The sequence below is a fragment of the Necator americanus genome, chromosome I, assembly GCF_031761385.1.
Source record: "Necator americanus strain Aroian chromosome I, whole genome shotgun sequence".
NCBI lineage: Eukaryota > Metazoa > Nematoda > Chromadorea > Rhabditida > Ancylostomatidae > Necator > Necator americanus.
The window spans coordinates 28,122,540-28,143,672 of NC_087371.1; the positions used below are offsets into that span (position 1 = coordinate 28,122,540).

The following is a 21,133-nucleotide window of genomic DNA, read 5'->3' on the forward strand; positions in this document are numbered from 1 at the left end:
TTACAATGGTTTCAAAAATACCATTATAGCGTCTAATCTGTAAATATCTTCTTGAGAGAGCCTTCGATAGAACTGTTCGCGTCTGTCTCGGAGGTCTCTCAGCTCCTGAAATACATTGAAGTTGGGCGGTGACAAATGTAGAAAAAAGGGTGTGACTCGACATATTTTGGTTTTCTTTTTGTTATAATTGTAGAAGACTTTAAAAACATAATAAAATCTCGACAAGGAAGCAAAAGCGGCTAAAAACTGTTGCTGCATGCTTCGTTACAACACTAAATTTTGAATATTTCTCAAGTATCCCAAGTTAAATGAATAGATGGCTAGTCAAATAAGCATCACCTTTTTGAGCAATTCCCGTTTAATATGGATGATGAGCGAGAGTGTGCAGTATTTCGAATACTTAGCAGTGTCAGTCAATCCAAAGCAAAGAAATTGTACCACTCCTACACGTCCAAATTCGTGCATCCCTAATTAACTTCCCCGTGGCCAGAGTTTCGACTGAAGATCTGTGGTCAAATGGAATGCCAAAAACAAGATTAATTGTGGTACCAAGTCTAAGTTTAAGAAGACCCGTATACGGATCGCTACGAAGAGCTAAGCGAAAGTATCTCTAAGGAATATATTCGTCAAATTTGTTGAAAAATAAATTTTGTTGGGAGCACAAGTAGAAGTAAGTTTTGTTGTAAAACATATAAGTCACCAGTAATATCGAATGCAATTGTGAGGAGAACAGCTAGCAGCAGATTATACAATAATATACTTTTGTACAATAATTCGCAACACAGAATTCCCCTCAACACATCAATCCAGAAAGGAAAACATCAATTTAGCCCATTGTAACCCCACCTTGAGACAATTCTCAGCCTTTGCCTTTCGCTCTTCAGCTGCCACATCTACACCGATAGTGCTGAGAGGAGCACGAGCACAATTCCTGAGCGAGTCAACAAGACCAGTAGCGATGCATTGCAAAGATGATAACGCAACTTGACGACATGAGCTTGGCAATGTGTTGTCGAATAAAAGTTCTGAAAGCTCACGTTTAGTGTATCGGTTCCGAATGAAACACCTAAACTTTGAACTTATCCAATCGATCACTTGTTCTAGGCCATCTAGACAACAGTAGCGAATTTCGATTGAATTTTATACAATGTTTGCTATGCCCAAAACGGATATCATAAATAATGGAATATGTTAATGAAATATCATAAATAATGAAATATGTTAACGAATACAGTTTTTGGAAATTTTGACAATTTTTCGCAGGTCAGAACAAATTAAAACTTTGATTTTGGAAGTTTCGAGAGAACATCTTTATTCATTTTTCAATTCGTACATCCTAAAGTTTGTATGTCCCCAAGTGAAAAATGAGAGGATGGTCACGTAAGGTCGTCCGCACTATCAGTACACGTGTTGTTCTTTCACATGAACTTCTTGAGAATTCCATTCGTTTGACTTATTTCTATGAATGCTGCAGACCTCATAAAAATTTCATCGGAAATACGTAAATATCCCTCGTGAGTATTTTGAGCAAAAGTCTGCCGAGGAAATAAGAATATGGAGGAAAAACAAAAGACCAAGGTAAGACGGATAAAGCCTGTACAAGTCTGACAAATGTGAAGTGAACAGACACGGTTTTCTTCTTTCACCTGTTCATTTTATTTTTCCCTCATATTTTTATTTTTTGACAGAAATACTTAAGAAGATCCATTCGAAAAAGTAAGAGGCTATCAGTGCTCGTCATTGAAATTTCCAACTGCAAAAAATTTCACTGTCTCGTACATTTGGGGATGCTATCTGTTTCTGTGATTTTTTTAGAACACTGCCAAACATCTGAAGGAAACCGTCAAAAGACCGCTCATATAGAAACCCATAAGTTATACTATTCAGTTACCAGATACTACAACTACAAGGACCAAATTGTTCAACTATCTTCCTATGAGATAAAGAGATCAAATGGTCAACATCACGCGACTTCTCGAAAAAGAAAGAAGAGGAGCATCAGGATTAAATCTATAACATTTTTAAAACCATACAAAACAAAAATTCTGTCAAAACTTTATTTAAAGAAAATTGACAAGAGAGTTAAAAAGATTTTAAAAAATAAGTAATATTATCAATTGGTAAATAAAAAAAAGAAAGTTGTGAAAACTGACCTTTAAGTTTTCCCAAGTAACTATTACAAATGTTGATATCCCATCGTTTCTTTTCATTGAGCATTCGTAACATAGCGGTAACAGCTAACTCGTCTGCGAAAATTCCATCTTTCAGCATAGCAGAAACACCTCCATGTTTCAGCGACGCCACTAGTTGTTGAACTCCTAAACGTTTTAAAATAAGTTACGTTATTTTTGCTCAAGATCTGGCTCAAACTGATGTTTCAAAATACTTCATCTTTCTCATTATAGGACGAGTACTATTCTCTTTCATAGCAAACGTTCCCGTAGAACGTTTTTCCTGAACAGTTCAGTAGTAATTCAGGTCTCATCCAACCCTGGCATGACTGTTTCAAAAGTTCAGACCACAAAAATCTTCACTGATTCATTCACTCTTCCTGGATGACTAGCGCTATAAAGTGAATTACTACATCAACACGCAATAACTAGTCTTTTTCTTGCCTTTAAGTTTGCAATAGTGTTTTGCAGTTTTTAAGCCGGTTCCTCGTTTTCATCATAAAAACTCTTTATAAGTCGATACCAACTTCGATCTGAACTTGAGATGCAGCAATAGTGAAACAATACCCCACAAAATTATTATGCAAAATTATTCAAGCAATAAAAATATGACTAACCTAGTGCAGTTTTTTCTGCTTGCATAACAGCCATGTAGTGTTCCTTCTCTGTTTTAGCGACGAAATCGCAGAGTGAAAGTCCATTGGGTGAGTTCTACAAAGGAACCAAGAATAATTAATAACAACGTGTCTACACAAAGCACAAGACCATAAGCATCACCTTCTGCTGAGAAGAGATCCCACCATCATTGGAATTCATTGGGTGAACAGTCCGTCGGAGTTCGCGCGGAGGCCTTCCACCTGCTGGACGAGATGTTTTCTCTAGCGAACGTGGCGCAGAGTTCGGTGCTTCTTTTACGGTGATCCCGTTTGCGGGGGAAATACTTCTACTTGTAACTCGAGATTCTCTGAATTTTTAAATTGGGTTCATAAACTGCGATCTGTTGACAAACGTTAGGTTTCAAAGATCAAATGTAGTCGGGTCAAAACAACATGAAGTTCAGTGCAGTTGCGTATGCAGCTGCTCTCCAAACGGTGCGGTGGAGCTAGCGGTTGGGATGGAGGTGCAACCATCCCAAACTGCACCAATGAACAAAGCTTCCCTCTTGATCCTGACCGATACACGCTACCGCACCTCTTCCAGCGCAACCGTTTACGCAACTGCACTGAGCCTCAAGTCGTTTTGACCTTGACTAGATCTCTCTTACATTAGAACTTGCACAAAATGCAGGTTTCATTTTATCAACCACAGTTGGCGTCTAACGTAATGCATCGGTGCTATACTCTCAGTGGAGACGTATGTAAGCTCGTGCCCAATAAAATCCTTCATGTTGGATAAAGTGCTCTAGATGAAAGATGTGCTTTGTTTAGATACACCGCTATTCAATAAAAGTTTGTGCAGAGCAGTGTTTAGATACACTGCTATTCAATAAAAGTTTGTTTGCAATTGCGCCAAAAACATTTGTCCAAAGAAAAATTATTTTAAGAAAACAAAAGGAAGAAAAAAAGGGCTCCGAGGAGCTTATCGGTGCCATTCTCGTATCGATTTATGCTTATGGATTTTTTTTTTCAAATGGGACATGCTGTAATTGAAGAACGTCATACCTCCAGGCCTCAGCTGTCGTATGCACAGTTGGCATTGATGGGCTACGAGGACGAGTAGCCAAACTTCTTTCCGAATGCGTCCGTCTTAATGGACATTTTCTTTTTCCAAAAAAAAAGCTGAGGATGACAAACACAATAAATTACTGAAGTGAGAAGGTAAGGCGTAAGCCAATAACCAATATTCACTGTACAGAATGAGTACAGAAATGTATTCTCTAGCGGACAGCTCAGTTCGGAGCAATTTTTCGATGTTGGGTTCTCCTCAATACTAAATAGTGGTTTTGAAGTATCACAACAAGAACATTCGTATTCTCCACAAATCCAGAAATTAGATGGATCAAGAGCACCAGAGCTCTTTATACCTGCACAAGTCATAAAATGAATTAATGAAAAGATTATGCAACAAAAGAATTCCTTGCAAACATATGAGTAACAGTAACACTCTGCGGATAAATTGGTTATGGGATTTGCAGACGCAGTATCGTGTTTTTTTTGTTATGAGATTGGAAACCAACGTCTCGAACCGTATTTAAATGTGGAAAACACTCAACACTGAATTTTTCCGGAACGCTGTCTTTGTACTATAAAGTTGCAGCCAGTTAATTCTGTGTTTGTTAATGCGAAAACAAACAGGAAAATAAGGAGTCGGGAATGATTACTAGTAAACATACAAATTCATTAGATGTAGATGGCAACAATAGCACAAAAATATCAAATTATTACTTAACATAAACTTCAAAAAAGCTACTAGTAGCTCTCATAGGGTCACAGTCTTGCAGTGTGCATGTGTCAGACAGAAGCAAGAGCACCTCGAATGCATACTTAAATGAAAGCGTCAAATAATTCTGTTGGGACAAATTCTGGCTTTAAAAAGAGGATCGGAAGAAACTACACCGCATACTTTCACCAAATAATGTTTATAGCGGCAATAAAATATAAAAACCGATAGTTACCAGCGGCTACCTGTTACGAGTAGCCACTCGTAACTATCGACTTTCATGTTTTGCACCGCACATTGCGGTCAGGCTTCTTTGCTACTTTTTTTTTTATCACTATATGAAATTTGCAAATTCGAAGTCTGTTCTACGAGACGATCCTATCGATACAGCATCAAGAAGATCCAGATTATTTCCTCAAAAAAAAAGAGAACGAAGGGAAAGAGAGAGGTCGATGGAATATGAAATTGAAGACGAAGTGTTAGATACCGCAATTTGGACTTGGCTATCATAAACACAGTAAAGTTTGATATTTCTATTTCAGAAAAAACCGTGGGATGAGCAGAGTTCCACTCAATGTCAACTCAAAAAAAAAACATTTTTTTGTTCTAAAGCTGACTTTCAATGCTTTTCACGTAACCATATGGAATATCGGGCACTTAGTTCAGCAACCATAATTTCATATTAAAAACAAGAACAGAAAAAGGAAAAAATCCAATAAAAAAAAACAGCAAATATCCTTCCTAATGCAAGTGAGAATAGAATTGATATCCAAAGAAGCCTCATTTTTTCTACACGAGTCTTGTGAAGAGAATCATCAAAGGTTTCATCCACAGACGCCCAATTATAGAACACCTTGCAAGTAGAGTAGTAGTTACCATGGTAATGGTAATCGCACTCTGACACAATCTCAGAAACTTACATGGTCAGTTCTTTTTTCAAATGATATCCTGTATTTTAATGAGTTTAGGAAAGTCTTTCTAGGTCTCTAGATCAAAAATCCTTGGCGAATGGAAGCGAGAAATACGGTAAATGAGTTTTAACCAAGTTTCCTCGATATTAGTTGATTTTTCGTGAGAAAGAATCTCCTGAATTCTGCCCATTGGTTAGTTAATAACTAGTTATGGACCTAACTATTATATTATTATGGTTAATGAATTCCTTGGAATCACCTATCACTGAGATTTTAGGATTTGGGTTTTTTTAAGCTCTCTATAGATGAACTATGAAATTTAGGAATTGTGCTGGCTGAGCAGAATACCGTACTGCGACCATTTCCATTCAGGTTTTTGTACTAGATAAATACTCTCTACTCTAGGTTCTGTCCTAGTTCGAAAGAATGAGGGGGTCGTCGGGATCAACACAAGCACCGAGGGGTATAAGTGTCGTGAGCACTTCTGGTTCTAAATCGTCATTACCCCACGTGAGCTCACTTTTCTAGTGCTTTCACCAATTGTTTTTTTTAACTTTCGTAAGAAATGAAAAAGGTGTTGAAATGAGTGGCTAGTTGTTATAAACGCATAGAAAGAAAGAAAAACTAACTGAACAGAGAGGAAGAGAGGGAGAAGAGAAAAGAAATGAGGAAAGTGTTAAGCGGCCTTCCGGTTGAAAATATTCGACACCAACTTTGGAAGTCAAAAGAAACTGTACAAACATCGTAGGAATTTTTTTGAAACTTTTGCAAACTGACTTTTCAAATTCAAGAGACAAATTAATAAGCACAAACAACGATGTTTCCGTCACGTTAAAAAAAAATGTCATGGAAGTTCTATAACATTATCCTGCTCAATGAATCCACTTTTATGCGAAAGTGTTGAGAATTCCTGAGCCTAAATCCCACGTTTTTCGACTCAATTTTCTTCCCGTTCCTTCGTGTTATCGTGACTTTTAGATGTGAAAATTCTGCAAGAGAATCGACTTATAAAATGAAAGAAAAGACCGTTAACAGTCCATACTAGGAACACTCTCAATGAGAGTTGTTCTATTACTTAGAAAACTAAAGCACTACGGTATAAATTCATCTGAGGTGATAAATATTTTCCAATTTTCTTAAAGACTTCTCCTGATAGGATTGGAGAAGCAGATAATGTCAAACGTATATTATGACACGATACACGATCACAACTTTTTTCTGGACTATACAGGCAGAAGAAATTAGATTTTGGAAGAAATAAAGTAAGTAAATAAGTATTAAGTAAATCAAAATATGGAAAAACAGATGAATGTTGCAGATAGATGGTCATGGCTTAAAGAAGCTTAGATCAGTGAATTACAAAATAAGTTAACTATCTCTTGAGCTACGAAGAAACTATGTAGAACAAAAACGAAACTAAAGAACTATGTAGTACGAAAACCTATGTAAGGTTATGGCTTGGAAACGGATGAAGTCGAAATGGGAGCCACATATGGGCAAATGTCCGAAGATACGTAAGTGGTGAAAAAAAGGTTGAAGCAATGGATGTAAAAAAGGGGATGTCAATCAAATTAACGAAGACGCTGCAAAATGTGCTTAAGATTACTGGTAATATATAGAAGGTAAAAAATAAAAAGTGCAAAATTTGGAGAGATTATGGATCAATCGGGTATGTTAGATGATGCATCTATAAAAATGAGCATAAAAATCCAGTAAAGAAGACAGTGACTTTATTCCATTGCACAATCATAATTCTGATTTCATAATAATTCATGAAACAAATTGTTGCTTACCTTTCGCTAACATCAACCTGCGGACGGAACCTCACAGGAGCAGGTGTGTTCCTTCCAGAAGAGGTAGATCGCACTGGAATCGAGTTGGCTCGAACATTCCCAACTGATGCCGAATCATCCACACGCTTAAGGTACATCTGTTAGTCCACTATTCCAAGACACCAATATCATTCTGGACCATTTTTTGTTCTCATCAGAGAACAACATTAGTGCACTCAAAAGCAGCAAACTCCAGCGTAAAAAGCAAGAAAATAAACAAACAAATAAACAATAACTAACATAATCTAACAACATTAATCCAAAATAAGAGTCATCAGAATGAGCGCAATGAAAGAACTGGTTGCACAGAAATGGAAAAAATGGAAGCGTTTTTGTACATAGTTACTTTTTTTAATGCTCGCTGTTTCCAGAAAAAAAATGCTTTTTGAACATCTTAGCAGCTTTATGATGGCGCATAGACTGTTGAGTCGGCGCGAATAATAGTGACTGAGTGAAGAATCGCTACATACAATCTCACAAGACGTTCCACCGCTCAGGAACTGTACATTGTTAGGCTTCCTTCTTCATCTTTTTTATTTTTTTTGTGTTTTACTCTCTCAAAATCTGGAAACAGCAAGACTCAATCTTGCTATTTTAGGAATAATCGGGTGAAAGCGAAACGCCTTCGATTAGGGGAAGATCCAAGGAAGACACTTTGTGCATACAGAAATGAATCGTGCGTTGTTGCCACCCAGTTGAAGACATTCAGCGCTGATTATACTGTGACGTAGCGTCTAGTTAGGAGTTTTATGTCCATTACTTGATCAGAGCCGATTTTCAACCGAAAAATGCATAAATACATTTGGGTTTCTATTTCAAGGGACCAATCAGAAAAGAACTGTAAAAAATTTTGCAGAGGCGAAAGTGGATGAATTTTAATAAAAACATTTTGTGGAGCTAAAACTAACTACAAATAAACTACTTATATTGGCAGGATCGTTGTCCTCACTTTTTCGCCTAGAAAAAATGGAGTAGTACAAGAAAGGAGACAAGACTGGTAGCAAATACACAATTATAATTATTTCTTAGAAATATCATATCATGACAACGAAATTGTAAGTACGACGCCGTATTTTTCCAAACTCTGATGCCCAAAAAAAAGTAGGCATCTACGTCGTAACTTAATTCCTGCTTTTCAAATTGCCATGAGAGATTTTGTTAGAAAATATCCTGTGGATGGGCGCTCACCAATCCAAGGCACGCAGAAATCGTTCCATTCAATTGCCTCTCTCCATCACATCATTCTAATGGCTACAAGAGCTTTCATTATGTTGTCACACGATGTCCGCTGCTCACACAATTGGTTGTGGGTGAAAATTATTAATGCTTCTCGACTCAAAACACCGTTGTGACAAATTTCAAGGATAACCAAAACAAATAAGTTGGCAAAGTCGAGAGCAGAAATTTTCTTCACGGATTACCAACTGCTCTGGCACTGACACACTTCTTAAATCTTTGACGACATCGCGGTCCCATGGTGAGCTGCGCTTTTTTTTGGTCACGTGGGACAACACGGCTCACCGGTTCACCAGTTAGCCGCACACTCGACTATTTTTCATGATTTCCTAAAATTTTTTTGAAAGTCTCTTGTACTTAGTGGATTTATTATTACTATTATTTCTTTATTCTAACTTAGCTTGTAAAAGTCGATTAGCGCAAGATACGTGAAAAAAAAAACGCGTCACTGAGTCAAAGCTTTTCCATACCACCTGTGTGTTTGACCATAGTTGGTTAAATTAGAGCTAATGTAACATTAAAAACTGTTTCTTTTCGCCAAAAAAGAGAATCCAAACAAGGATACTACTCCTCCAGCATAAATGCGAAACACTAACAGACATGTGCGCAGAAGATGCAGTTTGCAGGTGAAAAGGTGCGGGAGCCGACGAATCTTCACGATGCATAAGCGAAGTCATCCCATCCGACAGAGATTCATCCTCATCCTCGGAAAAATCAGGGGCTACTGATCCAGGTCCACAAAGAACCTCCTGCAAAATCAGCAAGCTAGGTAATTTCGGCCACCATTTGTCACATAACGTACCTCCATAGAGAAAACAGCATACGATACAGCAGAATTGGTGTCACAGCAGACTACGCCAACTCCATCAGCGGTAGTATGCATGTTGAGTACCTAGAAGAGAGCTGGATTGTATTTGAAGGAAAAAAAAAACAAAATAATCGGACCTTCTTCGATTCACCGATGTTATTGGTTGACAACGTTTCACATGGCTCAGAAGTTAGCGTTTTCATAAATTCATCAGTGGATGCTACCAGTACTGGATCAATGCCTTAAAATGATTCAGTCGATCCATGAATTCCAACTTTCTAGTCAACTAATCACAGTAACGAAATCTAACAACAATAGCTATCTAAAGAGAGAAGATTTCAAGAGGAGATGTAAAAACAAAACTAGGGTAAGTGACGGGACCTACGAGGAGATATAAATGAATAAATATTATCCAAAAATTGAATTAAAACTTATTGAACTACAATTTATTAAAAATTATCAATTAATGTTGTCCAACAACTCTTTCGAATCTCTCCACTATTTTTCTAAAAATCCTAAAGGGTGCATGTGAAATTCCCTTTGATCTGTGGTCAGGAAACTACGAAGAAGGGGGTGATTCCATCCATTTCTTCCTAATTGCCGTAAAAAACGGAACGGAAGATGCGGCACCGCACAAGGCTGGGGCGCTCTAGTCGGACTTCTTGTAGAAAATACTGCGCCAGAAGCCGAAAACCGCCTGAAGCCGTATCTTCCGGGCCGTTTTTTACGGCAATGAGGAAGAAATGGACGGAATCACCCTCCTCTCCATAGTCTCCCATCCCGTATACGAATACTCCACCTGAAATCCGTACCACCTCAGATTCGTGGAGTGATGCCTTTAAAAGTTGCATATGGGAGTTACTGAAGGTGCTCAAAACAGAAACAATGTACAATCTGTTGATTTTTGCATTGATATTCAATGGGCCGCACAACTGAATACCTTTGCTATGTTAAAGTGCACTGAAAGTTGAACATTTCGATTGTCACTTTAATCTGCAAAAATCTACTGAAATATTCCAAAGCTTCGCACGAGATCTGATTTCTCCAATTTCAGCACTTGTAAATAAAATTGTTGGAGGCTGAGAACAATGAGAACATTTGTTTTGTACTGCAATCTTATTTCTAAACTGTTTCTATGAAATTCGTCCATACATCCATTAAACGAAACTGGATCCATACCGTCGAAAGCGACCTGCTCTAGTGTTCGTTAATTTCATACGGTAATAGAAGGAATAGGGAAATTTTCTGAGTTCACCATGACAACTAAGAGCATCTACGAAATTCGCAATTCCAAGAGCATTTCTTCTTTGGACGTGGATTTTCCTCAGTGGAGACTACCACAATGAAATCAACAACGCCATCGTTAAGAGGAGATTTTGACAAAACAACGTGTTGTTGCCATGAAGTCTCATGCTGTCAGAAGAATCAGATCATCTCCTTCTCGTAGGAAATTTTATAGATGACAGCAACGAGGAATTTCGACAAAGCACATCATCAATCCATCGAACATGTTTACGGCAACAAGAGCTTGTGGAAATCACTAAAAGAAGCATGTTTCTAGAAGCTCTCAAGTTGAGACCTTGATGGTCACCATCTTTTGGGTGATCATTTCCATGTTTTCTTTTTTTTTTATTTTTCTATAGTTCAAGTTCCTCAAAAGATGTATTTTCAGCGCATAAATTCAACATGTGGAAGAATCCCGACCGGCCTTAACTTCGTTCCTAAAATTAGGGTCAAGATGAGCGTAACCTCGTACGAGGACCCTATCCTATTAAAAGGAATACACAAGAGCAAAGGAAAAAGCAATATTCAAAAGAAAGTAGGAAAAACAGCAGCGATACTATAGTGCAAAACAGGACAACTTCCTGAAAAAAGTGCGCGTAGAAGAGTTACAGTATCCATGTCACATCGACGTCATTAACCTACTTCTTCAAAATTCATCCACGTAACACAAGAGTACAAAATAGTGTTATGTTCCACTTCCATCGACTTGAAAGAGATTTCGCTGTGGTGGGAGCTGTCATAGAAACGTACGACAACCAATACGTTCCAACTCAATAAGAATCCTTCATGACTTACAGTAATTACATAGCAATTTAGCAACCCTACAATAACATGACCGTCGGCGTTGGAACGGCTAAAAGAGAGTCCCAGCTGATAGCCGAATAGTCACAACATCGTTTTCCTACGAGCAGATATTAATGAAATGGAAAAAAAATGTTGGTAAAACGTCTGTAAATCTGAACCTTCGTGAGAAACTGCTACATTCGCACTCAACGCAACAAATGTATCCATATACTTCAGGTTTGTTTACAAGTGCAGTGCAGTCGGTAAGAGGCCCAGTTGTGACTGCACGCTCGATTATTCAAAACCACTCCAGTGCCAACCAAGCCTTTCATCCCTCCGGGTCGATCAATTGGTGCCGGTGTTGTCTGGGAAATAAAAACACTGACTTGACACGGCTAGTCCTCGCACGTCAGTGTGCGGCAGCACACGGGTTCATAAAACTAGAACGAGTAGAGGGGTCCCCAAAGGGATTGATCAACGCCAGGAGCTTTCCCCTTCGTTTTTTAAAAATGGAAACCACAAACAACCTAATTTCAGTGATAATGAGGAGCGACTCAAAGACATACAAGAGTATGTAAAATGTAGAGAAGACTAAACACGTCTAGCTTTTCCTTACCTCCATGCCCCTCCCACTATAACATCATCTTTTCTGCGGTTTGGACATACGCCCCTATAACATCATCTTTTCTGCTGTTTGGACAGACGCTTCAGAAAAATGGACATTTCCCCAGGATTAGAAAACTGTGGTCAGAACGGGGCTCCATCGAAATGCTGATGCTGCTATCGCAGCTCGCTGCATGAAAGTAGAATTGCTTTTGCTCGGCAAACATACGAAGATTATATTTCCAGCGAATGCTTCAATTGGACGAGAGAATCTCTAGTTTCATGCTACGTTGGCCAGCGAAGATCAGGGATGTGAAACATTTGCCAAGAAAAGCAAGAGTAGGTGGACCGAAAGCGTTTAAACAATAGAAGCGGTCGCCGGGCAACTCATGATCACGTTTCTCCACGGAATGTTTCCAAGAAAAGTACGATTTTTCCACACCAATGTTTTTCCAGCTAGGACCTAAGCCTCATAAAAGTTCATAATCCAGAAGCGAACAGAAATCAGTGCACGATTCTCCAACGCAATAATAACGAATGGATGCGTTACTGACTCGAACAGATCGGATTTCAGAGAGGGAATGCTACAAGTGACACAGGTGAACATATCGCATTGTTGCTGAGCTGCGTGTTGTAAACTTCCCCTAAAACGAACGGCACTGGGCATAATTGACAGGTTCATCTACAAGACTGAAGTTGTTGTAAACTTTCATATAACCTCATATATTTCGACATCTGTGTAGCAGGAATAAAAAAACAAAGATTCCCAACACTCACAGACCTAAACGATTTTGTTTTTGAGTCCTGTGTACCTATAGAGCTGACCCATTAAGGAAGACCAAACAACTGGTCAAGCACAGCTTTGTACTCCCTACTAGTTAAGGGGTTTTCCGAGTACGCTATGAATGTCATTGTTTTATCCCCAATTTCGTATCTGCGTGCGCATATTTTTTTTCATCTGTTGAAACAAGAGACATCGAGGGATCACAGCTTGGCACCGAAAAGCCGATGACTTTAACAGAGAAAGAAAAGGTTCAAATTGCTTAGCGTACGTATTCTCGCCCTAATTTCAAGAAAAACTGTGCTGAAAAGAAAGCGGACTGCAAGATGGGAAGTAAGGAAGAATATCAATTCCGACATAAGAGCAAATGAGCTACTAACAAAATAGCATACATAACTTTAAACAAATGCAAACGAACCAGGACATGACGGTGAAACAAATCGCGCACAGCGAATCTCCGAGGCGAACACATCGGACATGGCGATGGAGATGAACTCATCCAAGCACCAGTATCGAACCACTCGTTCAGGTCCGTATGTGGCTACCATACGTTGAGAGGGGTGGAACGTTGCACCATGAGTCTGAAGCGATTCCAAAAAGATCAACACAGCATCATCGTTCAAGAAAAAAGGAAAGAAAATATATGTGATAGAAGAAAATATATGTGATAGCCTACAGATGAAGGAAATTGTTTGAGACTACATCTCTGACGTATATCAAATAGCTGCAATGTGGAGTCTGTCCCAACAGCAAGAATTATATCATCCGGACTTAGCTGGAAAATTCAGGATGGTGTAACTTCTCAAGGTCAATAAGAAAGGATGCGTTAGACGCGTTGTAACCTCTTACTTCTACGCATCGTACAGGACCAGTTGTTCTTCCTTGTAGGATATTAGCGGGATGTGAACGGCTATCCCAAATTATCCACGAAGAATCGAGTGAGCCAGAAACCTGAACAAACCTTCAGAGCAAACGAACAACACAGCTCCTTGATATCAAAAAAGAAACGTGGTTAATACCTGCAAGTGAGACGGGTTTATAGAGGGCGACTATTTTGAAACAGATAAGAGTTTTTGAACAATTAATCAATGCTGCACACAAAAACTTCGAGCCAACTTACACAACTGCTGCACAAATTAGACTACAAAAGAGCCCCTTCAACCGACTTTACATGCGGTATTGTGATTATCTATTTCAAACGAAGGAAGAAAAGCGAAAAAGAATTTTGTCAACTATTTGGGGCATTACTACGCATCCACTTCGATCGACTCTGTAACTGAGTTGGTAGGACATTTTCATTCGATGCGTTTAGAATAAAATTATCTGAAACAAATTGCTCCGTAGGACTAGAATTCAACAAAAATGACTTTTCGGAAATAATGTGTAGAACTGGATTCATTTCGTGAATAGGGTAACTGAAGGAAAGAAAAAAGTGAGACAATGATGAAAACAAGTAGATGGTGTCAGGTAACTCAATTGTTTTGTTATTCTTAACCGAGACCAATGCAGTATCTGCAAATAAGCGCACTTACCCACGAATAGACACTACTCCATCGAGGAGTAAGTGCTCGCACCGCTAATGAATGTCCAGAGAGGTTGCGGATTTCGCGACCTAAAGTTAGTAAACAACTATAAGAATAATAGAAATGCGATTAATCTAATTCACAACAGCAACTCAGTGTATCGACCTCTTGTCAAATCCACGAGTTTGATGAGGTCATTTGAGGCGATTCCAATGTTTCTTTCATCTGCGCTAAGACGCAAACAATCCACATGACCGCTAAACGGGATGGTAGGCACCTAAAATAGGAACACTGTGGGTTTTTATACTGCATTTCCACTACATTGCAACTCACCTCACTATCAATACCTAACAGAGAGTGAACCGTTAAGGGATTGGCCACAAAAACACAACGTGATCTTGTCGAAAGAACGGCATGAGAGGGAGGAGCAAATAACTTCGAAGGTGCAACAATTTCTACAAAACGATTAGTATAGCAACAGAGTAAAGATTGACACGTACTGATGAAAAGCATTAGGTTAGTCCTTGGACCAGGAAACAGGAGAAAAAAGAAGAAAAAGTGGAGAAAATGAAGAGATAGAAAAAGAACCAGAATTGTTGGTGAGAAGACAAATACCAAAGCTAAACAGATTGGGCAAACATTATTCTGACAAATTCCCCTTTATGTTTATCTATTTCAAATAAGGACATACTCGTGAAAAAAAATTATCGAAAATTTAAGACCAAAGTTATTTCTTTGCGCTAACAAACAAATCATAAAAATCGGAGCGAAAGGCATAAAAGAGGAACGGGAATGTAGCAAAAAAAGTCCGCGTGTACTGCTCCAAAGTTGTCAGATACAATTCCTTATGAGAAACATCCTTGACACTTATATGCGAAAGCAATGGTATAAAGCTAAGACTACTTCATTTCTACCTAATTTCAAGAATAAGATTTTAAGAAACACGGAAATAGGATGTTCTACATGACTTTCTTAGACAATCTGCTATTGCTTCAGTGAAAGCAGAAATCCAACAATGACATTAGTTTGTCAGAGCACAGTTAACACCAGTTAACAGCTCTGACAAGCTAATGTCATTGTTAGATTTCTGCTTTCTTAGATACCCGCGTGTTTTGGTATGTTAACAAAGAAAGAAAACGTTCCAAAAAAGGACAATGTTATAAAATAATGGTCTGAATGACCTCTGATGCATAAATAGTGTATCAATAGTGCAGGACATAGACGCACGCCCACCACCCGAAAACGTTACAAAGAGGTGTTACCAAAATTTAAAAGAAAACATTAAATCCATCTGCTTCGAAATAGCTAAAAATAGAAATGCTAAAATCTTCGACCTCTGCTTACACTGGACGAATTTTAGGGAGGTGAATACTTTTAGCACTGAATCTAACTTCTTCAAACCCAAGAACATCCTGATTTGTGAGTTACGAGATTTGTTAGGTGTGAGCTTTTGAGAGAAATTTTAATTCCAGTTCTATTTAATCCCTGCTTTCTATTCCCGTAGTATTAGGTTGCGGTAAAAGTTTTGGAAGAAGTCTGTGCACAAGTTGTTATCGATTGCCGCTTGTTATGTAGCAGTGAACAAAGATGTAACTATATAGGATATGATTCTTCACTTGTGCAAAAAATCTAAACCTGCAAATATGCAGCAACCATTTTAAGAAGGGTCCTGATATAACCATGAATACGCATATATTTCTCGAGAAATAAGTTCAAAATATCTATTTGCTGCGCCATTTTGTTTTCACTTACCAAAAAATAATCTTATTGAGAACTTCTTCGGGAACCATTGATGAAGAGTACCAAGAAGACCACACTAACGCTTCGGTTCCTATGGTCAGCTCCAAAAACGTTGCAATGTGGGTGGTTTAGCTAATTAGGCAAGTGTAGGTTTCAGGAAAAACACGATATTTCTTATTATAAGATTTGAACTACGAAGTGGTAAAAATGCAAGTAAAATCAGCTAAAATATTTCAACAGTTGGCAGAAACCAATACATTAGAAAAAATGATAGTTCAAGAAAGATAAGGGAGAAGAGATCGTTGAATTGAAGCAGAATATCAGCACTAACCGAAACTCCTAACTGAATTCATGCGGTGAAAAAAGTGTAACTGCGTCATAGAAAATTACGGGCATTAGCAGCAAAAGCCGCAAAACAGCCTAGACAGGCCATCAGTCAATAGCAATCCTCATTATCCATTATTACTAAAAGAATTTCGGAATAGACTGGAATAGCAGCCAAAGACTAGTCTTCTGCAGAACAACGACAAATTTCTTCTCTTGGAAATAGCAAATTGGCCAACAAATGTCAGCATAGAACTAGGATTATAGGATTATTAAGAAATAAAACTTCAAGAGGATAAAATCGAGCAAATATAAGGAAGAAAGTCAGTACATACAAGTCTCTTAAAAAAGCAGATAGTAGGAAGAAAGTAGTTGAATAATGTAAAAGGGTGAACCTACTCATAAATCACTAGTCAAAAGTGAAATATTTTACTAAAATTTCATGTCATAAGAAAAGTAAACTGAATAGCATGAGGACAAAAACATAATAGAAATATGACCATTGAGTAGGAGCGGACTAAAAAGAGGTCTTCTAGAAGGTTGCACCCTGTACTATGAACGATATTTGTGCAAAAGATGTAGGAGAAGTGGTCAGAAAGGAGTTAAGGTTCAGATCCAAATAGATACCTTTCCCAGCATACTTTGGTTGAAGTTACAGTTGTATTTTTCTAACTCATTAACTGACGTCATAAATGACACAACGAACTCGGGCAGCTCTGTCCTCAGTGTCATGCGAAGCGATATGAACTATTTTATTATCGTAAGCACCTAACAGAATCCCGAAACGAAAAGGACAGATGACATGAAAGTAAGAGGGAAAATAGTTCAACGACACCCTCAGGAGTCAAACATTTTTAGAAGAAAAAAAAAAGAAAAGATAAAAAAAAACACTTACCGTACGTTTTCATGGAGCCTATTTATAGTAGTTAGTGAGTTTCTCTGGAGAAAAGGAATCGGACAAAACAGCACTTGTCCGCACCTTCTCAGCACCTGAAATTTATAATAAACCGATAATTTAATTTAATGCGGACATCTAAAACGAAACGCTGCGATCAATGTCATGAAGAAGAACTTATTTTAAAAAAGAAGAGAAAGCTATGAGAAATAAGCGAGGAAAGGAATACATCGCGTCCGCTGCTATTCGATATGGTCAGCCTAGCAGGGAGTCGCAAGAGGTTTTTTTGCTGTCGCAAGGGGCGAATCGAGAGGTCGTGGCGTGGCAAAACCACCTCCGCAAATGCACCACGTTCGTGTCGTTGTTGTTGGAATGATTCAATGGATTTCATCGCTGGCTTTGGCCCTATCTCACTCTCGGACTTTTGGATACTTCTATTTGCCAATTTTTTTTTTGTCAGGACAACGTTTCCGAAGTCACGTGTTCATGGTTTTTAACCCTACAAGAACCAACCTTCTCTATTCCTTTGGTCTCTGGTTAGGGGCTCAAAAATGGTATTAAATATTCAGTACTTTTTTCGGTTGTCAGCACATCTTTTTTTCCGCGTTCGTTTCCAAGATCTTTTTTTTTGGCTTTTAAATCCTTTAAGAAGCAACCTACGGTAGTTGCAAGATTTTATTGGTTTTTAACGACATCCTTACAATTTCTGGTTGACGGCTCAAAAGGGGTTCCAAATAATCCCAGCACTTTTTCGGTTGCCAGAATACCGTTCATGGAACCAGTTGTTTCTCACGAGTCGTTTTTGTTGTGCTTTTTCAAAAGCATAGTTGTTGGAGAACTCTGAAAACGTCTGATTGGAAATGTTACACATTTTGCTATTTATACTAAAATTGCGTCATGATCTTACCGTTTACATACTTTTCATCCATTTGTTTTCGTATTTGAACTCACTACTTCTTTGTTTCCCTTGGCGTCTTTTCTTGTCCATTCCAAACTACTTATTCATTATTTACTGTTGACAGCGGTGGGTCACCTTCGTTGATGAAATTTCAGGAACAATACAAAAATGGACGGAATTATTCAAATGTTGCCGGAGCCTCTAAGGAGATTCTCGACTCATATCGACTTTCCGGGTCAGAAGGCCGCGGAAAGAACTTTTCAGGTGCGTGTAAGCTGTGCTTTGAGCTTCTATGATTTCATAGCATAATTAATTTCTACATTTAATTATGCTACGTTCACTATTACAATGTCCCTGCTCCTTAGAATCACTTTGGAATTTGCACATACAGTCAGCGTAAAGTGTGTTGCATCATGATGACGCGCCGCATCCTCGGTAAACCTAAGCGGCACTGGTCTTTCTTCAGAGCGCGTGACTTGCACCCCGGAGTTCTTTTCTTTTTTTCATATTTCTCATTCTTCTTCTACATAATAACTCACAAACAAGATTATTTTGTCTAAACAGGATCCTGGCCCGTTAGTTTTCCCGCTTGTTTCGCTGCTAGGGCGGCCTCCTAAGATTTTTTTAAGGCTTTTGATTTCTGTCCCATTTTTTGTGTAATTGTGTGCGACTAGCTTCTTTCATAGTCGTAAAACTAAGATGACCACTTTTCGTTAGGTTTCTTGTGATGCCAGTGCATCTCCTCAAAATTTCCAGCATGTGGAAATCGGATTTCTACTGTATTTTTCGTGCAGTTGTGCACTGGTAGCATTCTTCCAAAACGGTTTTTGGACTTTTAACTTGCCAACAGCTACAGAAAAAGAATGCTAATGATAGACAGTTATACGACGAAAAGGAGGAGAAATTAAATCACAGACTAAATCCTTTCTTAGAAGCGACAGCAAAACGAACGGTAAAATTAAGCAAGAAAAGGACTACCACTACTGCCAAGACCACATAATCGTATTCATGAAATACATTACGAAAAAGAATTCAAAACCACGAAAACTAGAAGAGAAGATATTCAATGGAAGGGCAGCCATGCACTGCGTCCTCCTGAAAGTGGGCAATCCTTCCGTTTTATAACAGCAGTATGCACATGTGTATGGTATGTGTGAAATTCTACTTTCATAGATCTCATTGCTTGTGCTGTCGTTAAAGGCATCATCCCAAGAATCTGGGGTGGTGCAGGTTCCAGGTGGCTTATGGCTATACGGGGTCGTAGATTATGGAGAGGAGGGTGATTCCGTCCATTTATTCCTAATTATCGTAAAAACGGTACGAAAAAAAGGATACTGAAGATGCGGCATCGAGCATTTCGGAGCGCTAATTTCTACAACGAATTCGATTGGAGCGCGCCCCACACCTTCCGGTCGTTTTTTTATGGCGACTAGATGAAGTTAACGGAATCATCCTCCTCCCCATAGTCTACGATCCCGTGTAGGCATTATCCACCCGAAACCTGCACCACCCCAGATTCGTGAGGTGATGCCTTTAACCTGCTGCAAAGTAAGAACAGTGAATTAGACTGAACTCACTGTACTCTGCTCCGGTCTTCATAAATCAGCACTTTTGTGTTTTCGCCATCTTTGTTTGCATTGTATTCTGCGTATAAGAATGCTCGCAAGTTTTCTCCTATTTAATGGTCGGAGCTGCACATTATTTAGTTACAAGATAGAATAGTCTATTGTGCAGGAAAAAATACAGAAGATTTGTAGCTGTAATTTTGCACAACTGTTACAATTACCCTTCATCTCTGTAATCTTTAAGAATACGAGTCCAAACGTACTAGGGTAAAACCTTGTTGTAACAAAGTAATGGGATACTTTCTATTTTTTAATATCATGTAATACATGTTTTTTTTTTACTATTACGCTATCTATACCTTTCATTTGGCTGTTGTAAACGAAACCGATGCGACAGACGTTACTTTCCTGATTTAACATTGGTTATTTATCGATCGAGGTCCGAAAACAACGGAAGATCTGCTTTTTATTTTTAATGTGTTGTATTTAGAATAACGTTTGCGGCTACCCATCACACGACAAAAACCTAACTCGAAAATAGGCAGAAGATCACTCCTAGCAAAGTGCATAGCGGCATACAAACAGTACCGCGGACATCCGTGCTGCTTATCAAAGACCACTTTAAGGCTAATCATCTCATGCGCAGTTTGGACTTTAGCCAACAATAGCTAGAAAATTCTGAAGTTGAAGCCTGTCAACAGAAGATGCGGGCGGATATGTAACTAAATTTACGTTTATTGATAAGAGTCAAGGTTGCCTTAGTTTGCTATTCTTCGTAGGTGTAGCGAAACTGCATATACGAAGAATGACCCGTTCAGAAGTAGTTTCAAAGAAGAGAATTGGAACAAAAGCTGGCAGATGGTTTCATTTTTCTTGACGAACTAGACTGACTGTTGACACGGAAGATGAAAGTTTCGATGAATTTTTGACTACTTAGTATCTAATGAAAAAATTTGGAAATAATTTAAGTGCACTTTATGTTCATTTTGCTCAAGGCTGAAATTATTTCTGAACAGAAGGTGATTTATATGCAGGTGATCATAGTGCTTTCTGGAATCATCGGGTTCCTAATCGGTTTCTCTACGCAACAACTCTCACATGCCATCTATACAGTGCTCGCTGGTGCTGCGTTATCTGCGGTGATCGTTCTGCCGCCCTGGCCGTTTCTGTTCAGGAAAAATCCCATTACTGTGAGTTCATTTTTATATCGAGATATGATCCTTAGTTTCTTCTATGATTATTATGAAGTAAATTTTCAGTGGCAACCAGTATCAGCACCGGAGAGTAAAGAAACAAAGAAGACAAAATAAGTGTTGTGTTATCGTTATTTCATTGGTTTACTGGCCTTTTAATATTTTATTTATTCATATCTGATTTGGATTTGGGTATAAATTTTTGGT

At 38.5% G+C, this 21,133-nt stretch overlaps 2 protein-coding genes across 3 annotated transcripts; one reads left to right on the forward strand and one right to left on the reverse strand.

Moving 5' to 3' along the window:
• Positions 1–18,258, reverse strand: RB195_007107 (uncharacterized protein; the record flags this gene model as incomplete). 2 transcript variants are annotated; one of them, XM_064180546.1, is made up of 17 exons in its annotated part: positions 1–105; positions 847–1,025; positions 2,154–2,318; positions 2,789–2,882; positions 2,949–3,135; positions 3,833–3,916; positions 7,255–7,379; positions 9,126–9,278; positions 9,332–9,421; positions 9,475–9,578; positions 13,207–13,369; positions 13,465–13,563; positions 13,638–13,739; positions 14,321–14,400; positions 14,477–14,588; positions 14,645–14,766; positions 18,189–18,258. In XM_064180546.1, 17 exons carry the CDS (start codon positions 18,256–18,258, stop codon positions 1–3), a joined length of 2,034 nt encoding a protein of 677 aa, XP_064037410.1. The 2 variants fall into 2 exon arrangements, with proteins under 2 accessions (XP_064037410.1, XP_064037411.1); XM_064180547.1 differs by lacking the exon at positions 18,189–18,258 and adding an exon at positions 17,271–17,283.
• A 96-nt stretch (positions 18,259–18,354) lies between these two features.
• On the forward strand, positions 18,355–21,043 carry RB195_007108 (uncharacterized protein; the record flags this gene model as incomplete). Its single annotated transcript, XM_064180548.1, has 3 exons — positions 18,355–18,432; positions 20,768–20,923; positions 20,993–21,043. The coding sequence occupies 3 exons, from the start codon at positions 18,355–18,357 to the stop codon at positions 21,041–21,043; spliced, it is 285 nt and encodes a 94-aa protein (XP_064037412.1).
• Between the last annotated feature and the right edge of the window lie 90 nt (positions 21,044–21,133).